This window comes from Crocodylus siamensis, chromosome 9, assembly GCF_052110815.1.
Source record: "Crocodylus siamensis isolate JL-2025a chromosome 9, ASM5211081v1, whole genome shotgun sequence".
Classification (NCBI taxonomy): Eukaryota; Metazoa; Chordata; order Crocodylia; family Crocodylidae; genus Crocodylus; species Crocodylus siamensis.
Window position 1 is genome coordinate 20,365,672 of NC_143403.1, and position 17,892 is coordinate 20,383,563.

The 17,892-nt window shown below is 43.6% G+C and overlaps 1 protein-coding gene and 1 long non-coding RNA gene across 2 annotated transcripts; one reads left to right on the plus strand and one right to left on the minus strand.

Annotated features, from left to right (window-relative positions):
* Positions 1-675: 675 nt before the first annotated feature.
* POP4 (POP4 ribonuclease P/MRP subunit) lies at positions 676-7,105 on the minus strand. Its single transcript, XM_090063511.1, has 7 exons — positions 6,974-7,105; positions 6,713-6,765; positions 5,049-5,272; positions 4,053-4,130; positions 3,765-3,826; positions 3,219-3,320; positions 676-2,413 (listed from the first exon to the last, which is right to left on the minus strand). The coding sequence occupies exons 1-7, from the start codon at positions 6,978-6,980 to the stop codon at positions 2,277-2,279; spliced, it is 663 nt and encodes a 220-aa protein (XP_089919637.1). The 5' UTR covers positions 6,981-7,105; the 3' UTR covers positions 676-2,276.
* A 210-nt stretch (positions 7,106-7,315) lies between these two features.
* LOC149857194 (uncharacterized) lies at positions 7,316-16,729 on the plus strand. Its single transcript, XR_016444206.1, has 4 exons — positions 7,316-7,648; positions 7,791-7,892; positions 11,619-11,662; positions 14,240-16,729. It is a non-coding gene; the product is annotated as an uncharacterized LOC149857194 (long non-coding RNA).
* Positions 16,730-17,892: the final 1,163 nt, after the last annotated feature.

Genomic DNA, 17,892 nt, shown 5'->3' on the forward strand with positions numbered 1-17,892 from the left:
TGGAGCTCTGAGCAATCATATGGCTCTTGTACATAACGTGCTGCTACTCCTCTCCCCTGCTGGTCCTTTCTGAACAGTTGGTACCCATCCATGGCAATGCTCCAGCCATGTGTGGCAAAATGCCGGGCTAGCGGCTCCGGCACCGCTTAGGGGAGCCGCGGGCTTTGCGGAGTTGTGCGAGCGCGCGGCTTGTGGGGCAGGATTGAGGTAGCTCTTAGCCGCCCTCGAGGTTCGCCGAGTTGGCACAAGTAGACGACTTAGAGTAAGTAGTTAGTGTCTCTTAATCTATAGGGTGTCCGTTGGTTCACGAGGTTCCAGAGCCAGCCCTTGCGTTCCAACAGTGGAACAAGTCCAAAGCTAGGTGCGGCTGCCGACTCCTTAAGTCCCAGAACTGGTCAACGGCTCATAATTGGGAAACACAAAGCAATACTGTAACACAGTGAATCGTTGTCAGTTGTCGGATTTCTGAGGCCTTTATCTTCGCTGGGATACGCCTAGGCGGGGAGGCTGAGAACTGGTCTGCGGGGTGATCAGGCCCACAGAGTTTTCCAGTTGTCATCTCTGCTGCTCCCTGCTTTTTGCCTCTTTTATAAATGTTTGTTGGACTGCCTCTATGACACTAACTATAGTATACAGATAGGATAATTTTCTTTTACATAATTATTGCTAGGCAGATTTTCTACATAAGTTTCATTTCTGCAAAAATGACACTTTTAGATAAGAAATGAAATTTACAGAATGCGCATGTGTAGCTTAATGCCAGTGGAGAAAAGTACAAAGCGTTCATTTTGATTAACAGTCCACTTCAAGGTTACATAAATGTGAGAGTGCCGCGCGGCAGTTACACAAAAAAAAGAGAAAATAATATAAAGTCTTTGCTAAAAACTATAAGATAGTTACACCATGCAAGCTATCCCACCTAGTTTCTGTTATTCCAATCATGTCTGTGACTGTGCAAGGACTTCCAGCTCTTCCTGCTTGTTTCCCAGGCTCCATGCATTGATGTACAGGCACCTAAGGTAACTAGTTGATTGCCCTGATTTCTCAGGAAGTATGAGAGCACCTCCCCTGTTGCCCCCTCTTGCTTGCTCTTCCTCCAGGTCTCCCACTTACCTCAGGGCTTTGGTCTCTATCCCTCAGCAAACCTAGTTTAAAGCCCTCCTCACTAGGTTAGCGAGCCTGTCTGTGAAGTCTGCCTTCCCTCTCTTCATTAGGTGGATCCCATCTCCCAGCAATCCTTCTCCTTGGAAGAACATCCCATGGTCAAAGAAGCCAAGTCCCTGCTGGCAATAGCACCTGTATATCCAGGTGTTGATTTGGAGGATGCACCTGCTCCTGCCCAGGCACTTTCCTATGACCAGATCAATGAGAACACAACCTGAGCCCCAGACACATTCACGCTTGCATCCAGAACCCTGTAGTCACTCTTGATAAGCTCAGGGTCTCCCCCAGCAGTAATCACTGGTGCCCACATGGATGACAGCAGCATGAGGTTGTAGTCACAAGGGCTGGATAAGCCTCAGTAGTTCCTCTGTAACATCCCAGATCTGGGCTCTGGGCAAGCAGCAGACCTCCCAAAACAGGTCAGGTTGGTAGATGGCTCCCTCCGTCCCTGGCAGAAGGGAGTTTCCAACCACTACCATCTGTCGCTGCTTGGTGGCAGCCGTCTCAATCCTTCCCACCTTGGTAAGACCTGGCCTGTTTTCCTTCACCAATGGAATGTGCTCCTCCCTCTCTGCTGCTAGGGCTACATATCTGTTCTTCAGATGAACGACTGTAGGTAGGGATGAAGAATACAGTGGATGAGGTGGAGAGCCCAGTGATGCTAGCTACAGTGATCCTACACCTTCCAGTTTTCTTAACTGAACACTGCAGTTGTCATAATCAGTCCAGTTTTTCTGGAAGCCAACCATAAAATTCAACACAATAAATAATCATTCATTTACTGAGAGAAGGGAACTGGGGGTGGGGGGGAGTGTTGTTTTAACAAAAACGAAGAAGTGCTACATTTGGATCACCAAGATAAGTTTATTATAAAAAGACCAAAAGCAATGAAACCAAGTTAATGAGGTCATTTCCCCAAATCCTCAACGAACACACAAATCAGTTGTATATTTAATCCATTCCTCAATATGAAGAAATATTTCAGAAAAAGAGTTGCATACAGTCTGAGTTTTAGCTTAATTTTCAGTTCACACGTGAACGCCCAATCAACTTTCCATCACTTAAAAAGAAACAGTAACTTCTTCAACCACTTCTGAATTTTCTTTACACAATCACAAGTCAATAGTTCCTTTTACTTTGAACTTTTTTGCAGATCGTTCGCTTGCTCTAAGCTGAAACTTACTTCCATAGATGTAGGAAATAAAGCCATCAATCTCTATGCTAAATACATTATTAAACTTGGGAATAACTGAAAGAAAAGAAAAGAAAAAAAAGATTAGAAACAAATATACTAGGGCATTTATACATATGCTCTTGGAGTGTGTGTGTGGGGGCCCTTTAATTGGGACAGCTCTGAAAGCCGCTCTTTAAAATTAAAGTGCCCGGAGCATCATGTGCATCAGCATCCCTGCACTGAAAAATGACAGCAGGGGCACTTTAACAGAAGCTCAAACAAGCTGTAGTTAAAGCACCCCTGCTGCCATTCTTCAGCGTGGGGACGCTGATGCGTGTGACCCTGAAGTCTGCTGGAGTGTGGTAATTACCACACTCCAGCAGACATTACAATGCGACGGAACAGCCTCACTGCATTTGTATAGGCATCTCTAGTGTAAGTCCTCTCTACAGCAGAATTCTGCTGCTGCACTATCAGACTTTGCTCTCACGCCCTCTTTCAAGGTTTTGGCACCTTGATATAGGAGCAGGGGAAGAAGGTGAACACTTAGTATTACCAGGCCTTCTTTCAATTACACCAATGGTCAGGAACATGCTACATACACGTTGCAAACTCAGAGCAACACAAACAAACTAGTTTTGGGGAGTTCTTTTGCCACTTTCCACAAACTGACCTTTCCAACTTGAGTACTGTCTGCAAGGTCTTGTATATCTGGTCATTTCTGCCAGCTACACTCAGGTACTAATATGAAAACCCAAAATACTGAGGAAAAAAATAGTACATGACAGCAAGTTCTCCTACTTTTCTTTGCCATTTTGATATACAAACAATACATGTACCTAAAATGTGAATAGTACAGACAAAAGATCATGCTACATACTCTTTAATTTGTCCTCCTTAGTGATAATTTTGAAAATGTGTTTCATTTCCTGTAGAATGATTCCCGTAACCCCAACATAAGAGGGGCATTTTGATTTTGTCACTAAACAAAAACAAACAACCATACAGCCATGTATTAGTGGAAGACTTTTTAAATAAAAGTGATTTGATTACAAAACTATAGCAGTATCACAACTTTAAGAGGCAGTTTATAATATTTCAGAATGAACATGTGATTTTATTTCAAGTTTAGCTTCACACAGTAATTGGTGGATACTCGTAGCTGAGTAAATGTTCTCATAAGAGCTAGGAAAGGAAATATCATGGGTGAGTGGGAAGGGAACTGGTCAATATATTTACCTTACTGCTTAACCCTAAAATAGCTGATATATGAAAAAAGTTAAAAACCAAACACTTTATTTTAAGGGATATTAGACAAACTGATTTAGATTTGACGGAAGTTAATGAAAAGAAATATACAGTTAAAAACTGAAAGTTCCTTTAAAGCTTTAATAGAATCCTTGAGAGAGACAAAAAGCGTTGATACCTGTAACAATAGCTCCATGAAGATCAGCTTTTAGCAGTTTGGTCTGAATCATCTGTGGTTGCCTGAAAAAACAAACAAACAGTAAAAATGTTTAAATCAGTCTGTATTTATAAAAAAGGACTGTTGTGATGTTATTCAGTAAGTGTTTATGCTTACAGGAATGTGGAAAAACATGTTTGTGTAAAAATATTCTATGTAGTCGAATTAATATTTAGGGCAATTCCCCTGTGGTCTTTGAAGGTTCTTTCGAATCCATCCCTTCCACGTTCATAAAGAAACTCAACTTACGCCTCTGGTCTGAGTCCGTTGCACAGGTCCCGGATATATTGTTTCCACAGCTCATGTAACGGAAGAAACAACTCATACCTATAGCATAACCAACAAAATGAGAGATCATACAAGAAAGACTTTTCATTAGTTAAAAAAAAACAACAGCTTGACTACTAATGTGATCCATACTTGCGAAAAAGTTAAGACTTGTATTTGTTACGTTTCTTTTATTTGTTCCCATGACATTGTTGGCTATGTTGTAAGTTAGCGGTACTTAAACTGCAGCCAGATCCAGCCTGCAGAGTCATGCCATCCAACCCATGTGGCTCCCCACAGTTTCACAGATTTGATGGTGGGGGGGAGCAGTGACAATTTACACTGCCATTCTTCCCCTGCCTCCAAATTTACAAGCCCCACAGGCCAGATCATATGGGCCCCCTGTGTGGGACAGTGGTCTCAATCCAGTGCGTGCAGGGCCAGAGTGGCAGGCCCAATCTGGCACACACAGCGCAAGGGCCATGCATCGGATCTAGCCTACAGACCAACCCTGCATCATTCATCTAGCCCACAGGGCAGGAAATGTTGGAAACCACTGTTGTAAGTCATTCAAAATTGCAAGAATACTTACTTTAAGACAACCAGCACTAATGTGCTGTCTCTGTATTTACTAGCGACACTGCTAACAGGCCTAACTGAGGAAATTACTATGTTTGCCATGCTTAGAAGCACATGCTTTTTTTCCCCTGTCAACTTTATTTCATATTAACTACAGCTGGGTTACAAAGAAAATGTATTTTAATAAAGTATGTTTTGTAAAGTGTGACAGTTTATCTGGTCATAATTAACTATCAACTGTAGTTACTAGTCTCTGTGCAGTCATTTGAACACAAACAGCACAAAACAACTAACTCTGCTAATTAATAACTTTATAAGCAAAATGCTTAGCATCAGACATGCTGTTGCCTGCACATTTTTATTGATAATTCAAGTAAAGAAAACCTTTTGAGATCTTACTTCTGTTGTTCTGGTTTAATTTCAAAGAGCTGCATGTCTCTTCTCTGCTTGGCAGAAAACCCCTTTGTTTTGTTTCTTTTCTCCTTCTTCTTTCTTCTCCGATAATGCCGAAGAACTACAGCTTTTCGAGTTAATTTATCCTGGATAGCTTCATCTTTCATTTTTGGCATACTATGCTTCAGAAAGGCTTTTACGAAAGCTTCAGCCTGCTTTGAACCTTGAGGCTAAAAAACAAATTACTAGTCAACAAAACCATGCAACTGACTGGAGGTTTCATCAGAAGCCTACACCATTATAGTACTTAGAGACCACAGATGAATCATAGAACAAATGGAAATAGTTTTAAAGGATAAACTCAATTGTATTCCAATTATACAAATATGCATCTCAAAGTAGATGAAGGGATTGACTCTAGAACTGAGATGACAATTTAGTTTACATGGCTATACATTTTTCATCTGAAGGGGCCAAAAGCATGCCAAATTAATGCCAATTGTAGCTGCCTTGTGCGTCAAGGAAGTGTATTCGTATTTAGTATATTTAGTAAGTTAGCTATGCAAAAATGGTTAAAATAGCTTGCATACTATCTTGAAGTTATTTTTGATAACTTTTCAGTTCAAATAAGTCACTGCTTACAGGTAACTTCATAGGTTTCTAACTTTAGACTCTCAATAGCCAAGAGTTCAAAGTTTATAGAAACGTGTGAGGTACCCGGTAGCTTAAGACAGAATTCTTAACATCCTGATTTTCATGCTGATATTCTTTATCATGAAAGAAGAAATATAGATGTAAAAAAATTGTTTGTACAAGAAAAGTGACTTGAGATTCCTCCCCCACGCCATGAAGTGCCACAGGTTTAAGTCTTTTCCCCAACACAAACCATACCCTCACAAACCACATACAGCTGTTTCAAATATAATATGCAAGTGCACAGCACTAATACAAAACAGTTTAATCCTTTTCCACATTTCCTATAACACAAAATAAAGGGCAACACACTGCAATTTTGGCTCTGTTTTCAGTGCAAGCACATTTCAAATATTTCAGGCATCACTATTACACATGCCTCAAAAAAAAAAAAAAAAAAGCCAGCAACATAATGCATAAATACTGCGGCCTTCCTTCCCCCCGTCCCTGTAATCCTACGTCAATGTAACTATATCACGAGGAAGCCAACGAGGCCTTGTTACTGCAGTGAATTCTATGCTGCAGACTCCCTGCCCCTTGCTGAGGCTGTGGTAGGTGCAGGCATCTACCTGCGCAAAACCCCACTGCCTAGGAGAGGAAAGACTTCAACTGGTGGGCAATAGTGGTACAGGAAGCCTTGGAAAGTTGCTTTAAATGTTGTTAGGATCTTGCTTAAATTGACTGCCATCAAGTGACAGGGTGCTCATCGCAGTTCCTCTTTTTGGACCACTGGCTTGGGGCTCTGCAAGGACAGCTGCGGCCTTGTCCACCCTAAAGTTGCTGAAGCTCCTTGCTGCGGCCACAATGCTCCAACGACTGCTGAATTTGAACAGGGGCCAAATGAAGGGGCCCCCAGGGAGATGGAGACCCGCCTGTCAGTCCAGGAACAGCCCAGGCGGACATGACAACGTCACGTTACGTAATCGCCGGGAGCAGCGACAGGATGAAACGACAGCGGCACTGAGGGCGGGACGTACCTGGATGCCCAGCTGCTGGGTGGCCAGCGGAGGCAGTTTGCTGTAGATCATCTCTGTAACACACGAGGACACAAGGCTCTGGGTTTTCATGAACACTGCTCACCGCAGCCTCTTCGATCCCCCTCCCCCCTTGTCCCTTTCCCCTTCCACTCCCCTCCCCCGCACAGTGCCAGGCACGTGGGGAGGCCCCGCCTGGCTCCGAGGGGAGCGGCTCTTTCCAGTCAATTCCGTGGGAAGGGGCCCAAGCCCCCGCACACTCACTCTCCATCCCGACGGCAACCCAGCACTTCCAGCGCACTCTGATGAAGTCAAACGCAACGACTCGGTGACGCACAGGAAGGAGAGGCACCGTCAGGGAGGCGCAGGCGCAGTTGCCTGTTAGGAGGCCGTCTCCATGCGCGTGCGCAGAAGAGGGGGGAAAGGGGGTAACTGGCATGCGCAGTAGCAGTCCTAGGGAAGGCGAGGCGCATGCGCTCAGCTGTGGAGGCAAGGGATGTTGGCTCCAGAACCCCGGTTGTGTTGGCTCCTGTTGGGCGCATGCGCAGGCGTAGCGGAGTTGTTGGGCTCGCCTGGTTCCAGTCCTTCCCCGCCCCCCGCCCAAAGCCATTTGGAGCAGGAGCCCCGCCCCCCCCCACACGCCTCCAAGCAGCAGGAACCCCCCAGGAGCCTCATTAGCCCTTGGCGGGCTCAGACCCATGAGCCCAGAGCAGGGCCCCTGGGAGCCGGCCAGGCTGCAGGAGGGGGTCACCTGTGGACCCCCACGTGTCCCACGGGAATCCACGGCGTCGAGAGCGCTCCATCCAGCCCTGTGTGCTGTGGCCATTCTTCCCAGTGGGCAAGCAGGTCACCTTGTGCGGCCAAAACACAAGTGAAAACCAAGAGCTGGCATTGTCCGAGGGGGGCCCTGTGCAGGGGAGCCTGGAGCCTAACAGGCGGGTGGGTGGTCGCTGCCCTAGAGCAGTGGTTTTCAACATTTTTTCATTTGTGGACCCCTAAAAAGTTTGGCATGGAGGTGCGTCCCTGTTTGGGTATTCCCATGCTTCTGATTGATCGTAGTCATCTTACACTGACCCCTTAGGCATTGTCTGCGGGCCCAAGGGCCACAGGTTGCAAACCACTGTCTCAGAGGGACCCAACGTTTGTGACATTTGAAGAGGCTCCAGTCACAACCTCTGTGCAGGTACGTGTTGTGTGGCAGATTGAGGATTTGGGGCCTTGTAGCATCACCTTTCTGCCCGTCCTCAAGCTGGGCCCTAGTTATCCCTGGCCCATTTGCCCTGTGTTCTCCCCCGTGTCTCTCAGGGCAGTTGCGCTGGCTCCTGCCTTAGCTCTGCTCCTCTCCCTTTTGTCCCCATCCATGCCAAGATGGGGGCCCTGTTGCTGCACCTTCAGCTCCAGGAGCTCTTCCGGGGGGGGCAGCGAGATGAGCAACTTGAGCTGCTTTCCGCTTCCCCTGTCTGCTCTTCTCAGCAGGGCTGTGCGAAGCTTCGGACAGAGCTTTGGGTCTGGAGAAGCTTGGGGTCCAAGCAGCACATCCAGGTCGCAGCGCCTCAGAGCCACCTCTGAGATCTGGCCATAAGGTATAATGGGGAAACAATAAAATATCTATAACTTTGTTGTTTTTTGTCCAATTGGATGAAATCTTCAGGGGAGGTAGACTCTGCAGAGAGGATGAAGCCTGCCAAGTTTCAAGATTGGTTTGGGGGTAACTGTACCCCAAATTGTTGACAGCAAAACTCCTATCACGTCTAACTAAGTGTTACAACACAAGGGGTCAAAACTGAAGGGCTGGTAGCTCTTGCTGAAGCCACAAAGCCTGCCAAGTTTCAAGAGCGGTGCAGGAGGTTGGGGGGAACTCCCCCTCAAGCTGCGGACAAGCACAACTGGTGCCATGGGTGCTGTGGGACTGACTGTGTCTGTCCTCCGGCGGGAGGGGAGATGCTGCTGCAGGCCTGGCTGCTAAGCTGCTGTGCTCCCAGTTACTAATCAATCACGATTCACTCAGGGACTCAATATACAGGACCCAGCTACTACATAACAACTTAATGAGCATCAATTAGCACCTACAAAACCAGGCCAAGGAGAGGAAAGACTCAATACAGACAATCAACTGCCCCAAGACAGACACAGTCTTGGCAGGAGTTTTGTCTGTCAGCAGCTAGGGGTGCAGGGCCCCGGGACCCCCCTGCACCGATCTCCTCGACAGCTGACAGGCGTCACAGCAGGGGCCACCGTCCCTGCAGCTGTCACCCCGCTGCACCTTAGCACACTCAGTGTCACCCATGGCACCAGTTTTTCTTGTCTGCAGCTTGAGGTGCAGTTCCCCCCAAACCGCTGCACCGATCTCCTTGAAACTTAGCAGGCTTTGTGGCCTCAGTAAGAGCTACCAGCTCTGCGGTTTTGACCCTGCCGTGTTGTGACACACAGCCATGACATGAGTTTGGCTTTCAAGAATTTGGGGTATAGGTCCCCCCAAATCCCTGCACCAAACTTCTTGAAGCTTGGCAGGTTCCATGCTCTCAGTAGAGGCTACCACTCCTGCAAGTTTCATCCAAATCGGACAAGAAACAACAAGGTTATAGATATTTAATTGATTTCCCATTATACCCTATGGCTGGATCTCCGAGATGGCTCTGAAGCCCTGGATTGGATTCCTGCCATCCCAAGTGGCCGGATCCGAAGCTGGATTGGATCGCTGCCGACTCGCACAGGCCTGCTCTTCAGCTCAAAACATGCACCCCTCCGTTACAGCTTTGCAGGCTTCGGGGAACAGCAGCGCTGTAAGCTCTCATAGTTCTTTTGGCGCTCAGTGTTTTAGCTGAAGTTGAAGCTTATTTTGGGATGACGTGAAAAGTTCCTGCGAGTTACAGCCCTTCCTGGGGAGGTGGGGAGGCAAACTCCCTATAATTGTTTGTCTGGCTGGCTTCCTGGGGGAGAACAGCCAGGCAGAACTGCTGCAGGAAGCAGGAAAAACACTTTCTATGGCCTAAGGAGTTGATGGTACATCGCATGGAAAGAGGAGAGGAACAGAAAGCAGCCCAAGGCAGCTCTGCTGTATCTTTCTCACTCCCCTCTCTCACAGTACCTGGCTTGAAGAGTCTCCTGCTGTATAGGCAATAACAGGGCATGCCAGGGAGAGTCTTTGCCTGCAGCACCAAAGGTTGCTCTTTAATGGTTTCCATGTGCTTTAACTGTACGCCTGATTTTCCCATTGCACCTGTGGAAATCATGGTTTTCTAGTATTCCTATTGTCCAACTCAACAGGATTCTGCCCACTGAGAATATTCCCCTGAAATGGTCAAACTGATCAGACCTGGTGCCCTCAAATCCTTGTATTTCAGACAGATAAATAGAGAAAGGCCATAAAGGCGAGCATATGGCTTTGCTTTGCTTTGCTTGGTCAAATACCAGACTTCCAGGCATTTTGGTTTGAATTCGTGTGAGCGTAGGTATTGTGCTGGAGCACAATAAGCTGCCTCCTGGCAAAGGAACATACAGTTCTTAGGGCGTTAGATGAAAGCGTATAGGAAAGATGACACTTCTGTTGAGTGCTATTGTGAAACTGAAAAGTATCGAGCAGATGCCTGTTGACAGTGAAGGGAACTGCAAGGATGAAAGGAGTGGGCTGGTGGCAAATTCAAATCTCTCTAGCATATTAAACTTGAGCACCCACTGCGTTCTATCAAAGGCACCCCCACTGCCAGGATCATCACCCAACAAGCAGGGTCTCTCTTTTAAAAAGATTTAATTCCTTGAGTTGTCATTGCCATTAAGAAGAGCTCAGTTTTCATGAATGGAAAATCAGGATAAGCACTATGGCTCTTTAGGGCCATATGAGTGCTCCTTCACTGGATTTATGCTGTGATTCCTGAGGCACTTAAGGGATTAATAGTCAAATCAGTGTTGGCTATGCTGGTGTTGTAAATCCAATGATCCAGGCTAAACTGGTGCCTGGGGAAGCCAGTCTCTTCAAGCAGTTCCATGCCTTCATTCTTTGATTTATCTTTAGTTATAATATATGAGGGAAAATTTCAGCTAGATATGGAAGCAATTAAATACTGACCTAACAGTGGAGTGTCATAGGATGGAGAGAGAGCAGACTATTCTCTGTCCTATTTCAGGGGGCTAAAATTAGAGCAGAGTGAATATGAACAATGTATGCAGATGAAGCCAGAGCAGCAAGGAACAAGAGTTTTGAAAAACAGTAGAATAAATTATTAACTGAATTGGAAGCAAACTGAGCTGACTGATATGTGCTGGGGTAGCCTAGATCAGTGCTTTTCAACTGGTGCATGCCACAAAGAGCTCCCTGGTGTGCTGTGAGAATTTTGGAATAATAATAAGAAAGTTCACCAGCCGCCTAGCACTAAATGAATAAGCTGCGTTGATGAGATATTCACAGAAGACTTGCACAGCCCCACATGTGTTGGCTGTGGGGGAGAAAGAGGACCAACTGAGCAGAAAGAAATTCATCTACTGCGCATGTATTGGCTGTAGGGGATGTGCAGTTGACAAACCTGTGAACAGCTGTGCTGCAGAATTTTGCCACAGCAATAAGCTACAATGAGCTCATAAGTATGGGGATGGGGAGTGCCTTCACAGATGTGCTACAGAACATTTTTTTAAATGTAAGTGCACCTTGGGCTGGAAATGGTTGGGAAACACTGGCTTAGATCATACCAGATTTTGTTTTGTACTTTTGCTAATTGGAGCTCTTAAAAGAAAAGAATATAAGGGATAGGTAATGAGAACATGTCACATCTGGTTTAATTTTTCGTGAACATCTTTCTTTTCCTTTGACCAAATGATATCAGCAGTTGGGTTTGGGCGTATCTTCTGCATCATAAAGGTCATTATTTCAGCGAAAACAATTTTCTCTTAAATTCTCTTGTCTTGATTTCCTTAGTCCTCTCTTAGTACCAAGCCACCGACACCAGTAACAATGCTTAGGTAAGTTAATAGGTGTGCTTTTCATGACCTGGACTAATTTGAAAGTAGATGCATGGCACAATCTTCTTTCCCCTAGCTCCCTCAAGCACTTCTCTCCTGTGCTGTGCATTGCTAGTCCTATACTGACACTTCCTCTCACCCTTTCCTCTTTACTCAGTGTATGGGTTGCTTGGTTGCTGTATTTTCAGGAAATTTAGGCAGATGATACTAGCATTCACTCTTACTTTAATATAGGAGTGCATTGTGTTTATGAGAGAATGGGGATGGTGCAAGGGTCCCGCAGCATTGGCATAATGTCCTTTCTTGGTTTATTTCTAAAAAAATATTGTAAAATTGCATGGAGGCATTGTGTTGAAGAAAATAGTCTTGATTTACATTTTACAATGGTGTAAAATGCTACTGGGGCGTAACAAAAGAGAGTTCTTTTTAATTCATGTTACACATTGTGCACATAATTACCCAAGGTACAAGGCACTGGATAATCAGGACAATGTTTTGGAATACATGGATTCATTGTCTTATCTATAATAAAAGTTGCAGCAGTTTAAATACAGGTATAATTTTAAGAATTGTACTAAGCCTTGTGCTTACGGCTTGTACAAGGCACTTCATGTAAACTCATATGTTTCTGAACAGGGTCTTAGCTACAAAACTAGCATGTACAAATGCAGAATGCCTTATCCATGTTATGCTGATACATGGTAGCACCTCCATAGTTAGCAAAACTTTATAAAACAGGATTAAAATGGGGCATATATGTCTTTTTTTTCTTTCTAAAAGGCAGGTGGCTAATTGGTGTGAAATTTCACGTAGGGAGAGTTTCTTTTAACTGTCCTTTGAATTTTATATGTAATTTTTTATTTGGCTTCTCTTCTTATACTTCAGAAAATAAGCTTTTAACGGGGGCCATTGCTGCAATTTTTCTTCATTATTGTTGATAGAGGTCTTTTAAAAAAATCTGCAACAATTTTTTTCAGAGAGCTGGATCCCAAGTAGGTCTGGGACAACTACCAGATTTTTATTTTTTTTTATTTGGGTATACAGTTGGTTGTTATGCATGCTATAACTGGAAGCTTATGCACAATTCATTTAGCATGATGGGAACCACACTTATCGAATTTGTTTGATGGGACACTGGGCATGTATAAAACTATCCCCTTGGGATAAAACCTTTCTAGCCAGAAGCCATGATTTCCTGTCAGAGTTTAAGCTTATAAGGGAGACAGTTTGTAAGGGTACAGTGCAATTGCTGATGGCTAAAATTTTACAGCAGTGGCACTTTTCTCTTCTTGAATTCCTTTCCCTAAACCCTGTACCCAGCTTCTCAGTTTTGCTTAAATCTTAAAAAAATTAAAAAGCCGCCAAAGAACATGGGACAGTGTACAAAAAGATTGGTGTGTGTGAAGAAGCTGGCGATGCTATGCATATGATATCCCCAGTGCAAACCTTTAAGCTTCTTCATTCATACACAGCTTACTGTGACAACAGGTATTGTAGTATCACAAACTATATGTACTGTTACCTTTATTCCTAACTTCCCCTGGATGCCAGCTTTACTTCACCCTCTTAATTATCCTACTGCCTTTTTCACAACCTTTTTTCTCCCATAAAACAAAATTAGGGGGACATTCAATGAAATTAAAAGGTGAGCAATTCAAAACTGAAAGGAATGAAAGGATTTTTTTTATTTTTTTGAAGCATATGAGTAAACTGCAGAACTAACTGCCTCAGGAAGTCCTTGAGATCAAGAACAAATATTTATGGGAATATCAAAAATATTTTGAGTTACCATAATTAATGGCAACAAAAGTGTTGGACTGCATAAAAAAGTTTGTAATTTAGGGCTTTGGCCAACATCTACTTTCACGGTTCTGAATGTTTATGGACTTGAGGCATCCCGCACTGGACTCAAGGCACTCCTCCATAACTTTTGTGAATTGAGTGGCACCCAACTTAAAAAAACCCCAACAACTATTTGATATATTACAGTGCTTACCTCCTTGAAGACAGGCTGAGTAGTAGGGGTAGGTAATTGTCCAGTTAGAAGCAAGCCTGCACCTATCCTTATCTGCTTAATTTATCTGCAGATCTCAAAGGTCTGGTGGCACCCCAGAATGCTCCAGCACCCAGGTTGAGAAGCACTGCTCCACTAATCACTAGAGAATAACATAAAATATGTGTGGATGTCATATTATATTGTTCTACCTGCTAGTCAGCTTCCTTTGGAGTAGTTGGTTCTGGCCATAGATAGAGACATGACACTGGACTAGATAGTCCTTGTGTCCAGTCCAGTCTAGCAGTTCCTATTTCCGTATGAAAAAAATATCTGGCAGCAGTGGGTGGGGGTGGGAATATGTTAGGAAGGCAAAGGTCAGACTTTGGGGATGATGCGAAATGGAGGCAAGCTGCTGGCAGTGTACAGGGTTTGAACTGTTAGTAGCTTGGCTTTTCATTTCCTTATCTTTGTTATGTGTAGCGACTTTTCTTGCTTCACAGTGCACGTGGGTTTTTTGGTCCTATTTTACTTACTCATGTTTGACTATATAAGTGGGCACATTTGTTTCAATTTACTTATAGCATGCTGGGCCTCCACTCTTTGTTACTAAACCAGCACCTAGCAGCCTGACCTAATGGTAAGAACCAAGAGTCTGAAGACATCCAGGATCAGAGGTCAGCAGCAGGAGCCAGGGTCATGAACTAGAAGATCTGAACCAAAGGGAGAAACTAGAGGCTGAAGTCAGAAGATATTCAAAACAATCCAGAAAGCAGGAGACATAGGGTTCAGGGAGTATTTGAATTGAGCATTGCCAATTCAATAGGACAGTGATTGTCAGCTGGGGGTATGCATACCTCTAGGGGCACTTAAAAAGGTCCTAGAGGGTATGCAGACTTAGTGTGGCTGATAAATGCTACATGCATGTGCACAGCTGCAAAGCAGCACACAGGCAGCCAGGAGAGCAGCTGGACCTGGCTGGTAAGAGGGTTTGTGAGGGAAAAGGCTTGGATGGGGCAGATTGAGGCCCCAGTGGTGGGACAGGGACTGGGCTGGGGCTGGAGTAGGGTGCTGAACTGAGGCACAAGGGGGGCAGCTGCCACTGCTACATGGCCCCTTTGAGGGCACTGGAGGGTGTGCCTCCCAGATCTGTGCGGGGGCAGGGCAGGGCAGGCTGCCACTGCTGGCTGGGATCAATTCTGGGCTGTTTCTGGTAGGGGCTGGGAGGGAGCTATTGGTTGGGGCTTTTGCCACCCTAGAGTTTACTGTAGCCCCCTGCAACCCTCCCTCCCAGCATCATCATCCCTGAGCACAGCCTGACTCGGCCATCCCTGGGAAAAGCCCGGTGCAGCCCTAGGCCCAGTCTGCAGTGGCAGCCTGTCCTGCCCTGTGCGCAGATCTGGGGGCACCCCCCACCCCCATGCCCTCCTGCGGTGCATGCACTGTCAGGAGCCGCCCCCCCGGATGAGCTGCGGCTCCGTCCTGCACCTGCCCAGCCCCAGTTCCACTCCATCTCTCACTGTGGGGGCCTCAATCTTCCTTTCCCCCTTAAAAATAAGAAAAAAATATACAGGGGTACATGAGATGCAACTTTGCGAGAGAAGGGGTACACTTTGGTAAAAAAGGTTGAAAACCCCTGCAATAGGAAGTTCAGTAGGGGCCCAGATGCCCCTTCCATTCAATCATGCAGTGTTCAGGCTAATGTACCACGGTTGGCCTGTCTGGCTGGGGGAGGCTGACCGTTAGGATTTCAGTCACCCATGTTCCTAATAGTCTAACTTTATTTCTTATCAGTTTGCCTTTTGATTGTGAATGTTGCCTTTACATTGGAGAGTATTAAGTGGTAAAAAAAATTGCTACTAATTCGCAATTTTGTTTCAAGTCTCATTAGGAAACTATATTCTCAAACCTCCAGCTCCTGGAGTCACAGGAACATGGTAAAATCCTAGATAAATAAATCAGTAGGCATCAGGATTGTGGAGAAAAGTGTTTGAAAACAACCAAAATTCATCACAAAGGATCAAAACCAAAAGCTTAATAGGACAATTTCATATTTTTTATTTAAATAATGATTTTTAAAAAAAATATATATATATACAATCTCATGATTTTGGCATAGTTTGGTCATATTTTTTTTAAATGACGTGGTTGGAAATACCGAAAACAAACCTAATAAATGCAGTGTCCGGTGTAACTAGTAAATTTCTCACTAGAGGGTAGTGTAACATAACATAAGAGTGAAAATGAGAACTCCTGCTTACTGATTACTCCATTCACGACACTGGCTTTTTATTAGGTTTTGTAGGCCCCTTGGTTCAAATGCAGGAGAAATACTTGGCTGCATTTTGAAACATATACCACATCTCATTAAAATGATTTTTAGTATTATCTAATGGGAACTTCCTGTACAGTGGTTCTGCATGTTACATTGTTCTGATTTAATGTATTGATTCAGTTGTAACAAGAGAACCTAGAGATACAGGTGTTCCTTTTGTTGGAGACAGTTTGCACTTTTATGGCTTCTCTCAATGTATAGGGGCCTGAAAAAGAAGTGTACAAGGGCCTTAATGTGAGTGCAAGTTGCCTAGAGTACATGCACCTTAATATAAACTAGTATCAGGCCCATAAACATTTAATTACAAATAATGTCAAGCCTATAGAATCTCCACCAAAGCAAACCCCTAGTGTACAGTAGTATATACAAACAAGTGAATTTACCACAGTTACAGTATCACAAATTATGTGGAGAAGTTTGCTAAACCTTGATCTTTGGGAATAGAGTGTCGGGAGAAGGGGAACAAATTTGTCTTTAAGTGCAAGAGACCAATTTTCACCCTGATAAATTACTTTTTTCCTTAAATAAGAAGAGAGCATTTTCATTAAATTAAAATATGCCCAAATCTACATATGATAAAGCAGAAAACTTTAAAAAATAAATCACAGAATGAATGTTAAAAGGAAATGCCTAATTAAAAAAAAGTATGTTCCCCTGAAACAAAAGAAAATAGTTTAGCAATTGAGATTGTGGCATTGTCTTGTTTTATATCCTAAAAACACCCTACCTTCTATTAACGTACATCACAATGGCAGATCTACTTTTAGGCACGCTTGCGGCTTTTGAATAGAATGTATGTACTAATTAATATGAACATATATCATTCAGCAAAATTAAGTCACTTGACCATTTTGTTATAGCTTCCAGGTCTATTATTAATCATTTGATTGGGAATTATTATCCATAGAGGCCCTGTGTAACCCAACCCTTTTTTTTTTTCATTTTTATTTGGCAAACCTAAAATTAAAAGAAAATAAATCCTTTGTGTTGTGTGAGGGACATCCTTTGTGTAAATTTTGCATAATCCATTTACACATCCTTTGTGTAATGTTAAAGTTTTGATACGTGATATTTTTTAAAGTATAACAGTGTCAAAGTAAAGTGGATAATTTAAAAATTTCAACATAAAATGTTATTTTCTTACCCTGTTATTAACCAACAGTTGTTTGGCAGATTAAAATACTTTTTTGAAAACTTTTAATTGATCTGAATCTGCATTTTTGGTGGGAAAAAAAAGGTTTCATCAAAAAAGTTTCAGTCTTATTTGTGATTTGGCACCTCCCCACACCTCCTATTACTGCCAGGGGCAAGAGAAATATATGCTAATTGTCTACTAATTAGGTCAAAGAGTTTATGTTCTAAAACATGCTGACTACTCCTTGAATCAATATGTTGCCCTGAATGACTTGAGACCCAAATTTCCTGGATTGTCAGACGGTTGCAATGGTGTACACGTGTGCACGTGCACACCTGGCTAGGTATTCATCACAGAACCTTCTCCATCTGATAGTATATGATTGATGCTTAGGAAAAATGCATAACATAAACTAGAAATTTATGAATTACATTAATATATGGGGCTACTCAAGACACAAATGTGCATACAGAATATTAACACTTCTAAAAAAGTAACATTAGTATGCTACTAACACATTAAGAGGGCTTGTGATTTATTTAGTAATGTCTCAGCATCATTTACTGAAGAAAATTGCCTTTTGGCCCAATTTTTTGGCGAGAATCAATGACACAGTAATCTAAATCATATTACTTAGCTAGAGTTGAGTCTTTCATGTACTATAATGAGTGACTTTCCATGCAGAATGTCATAATTATGTTGCGACTCAAAAAAAAGAAAAAGAAAAAAAGATGACTAAATAATTCAGCAGTGCAGCTCTTTGGAAT

Excerpts from the sequence above, each read along its gene's own strand:
- POP4 (XM_090063511.1), bottom strand. Across the intron at positions 4,131-5,048 it reads ATTAAACCAGAACAACAGAA|GTATGAGTTGTTTCTTCCGT; the intron begins GTAAGATCTCAA and ends GTTATGCTATAG. Across the intron at positions 3,827-4,052 it reads AACGGACTCAGACCAGAGGC|GCAACCACAGATGATTCAGA; the intron begins GTAAGTTGAGTT and ends TTGTTTTTTCAG.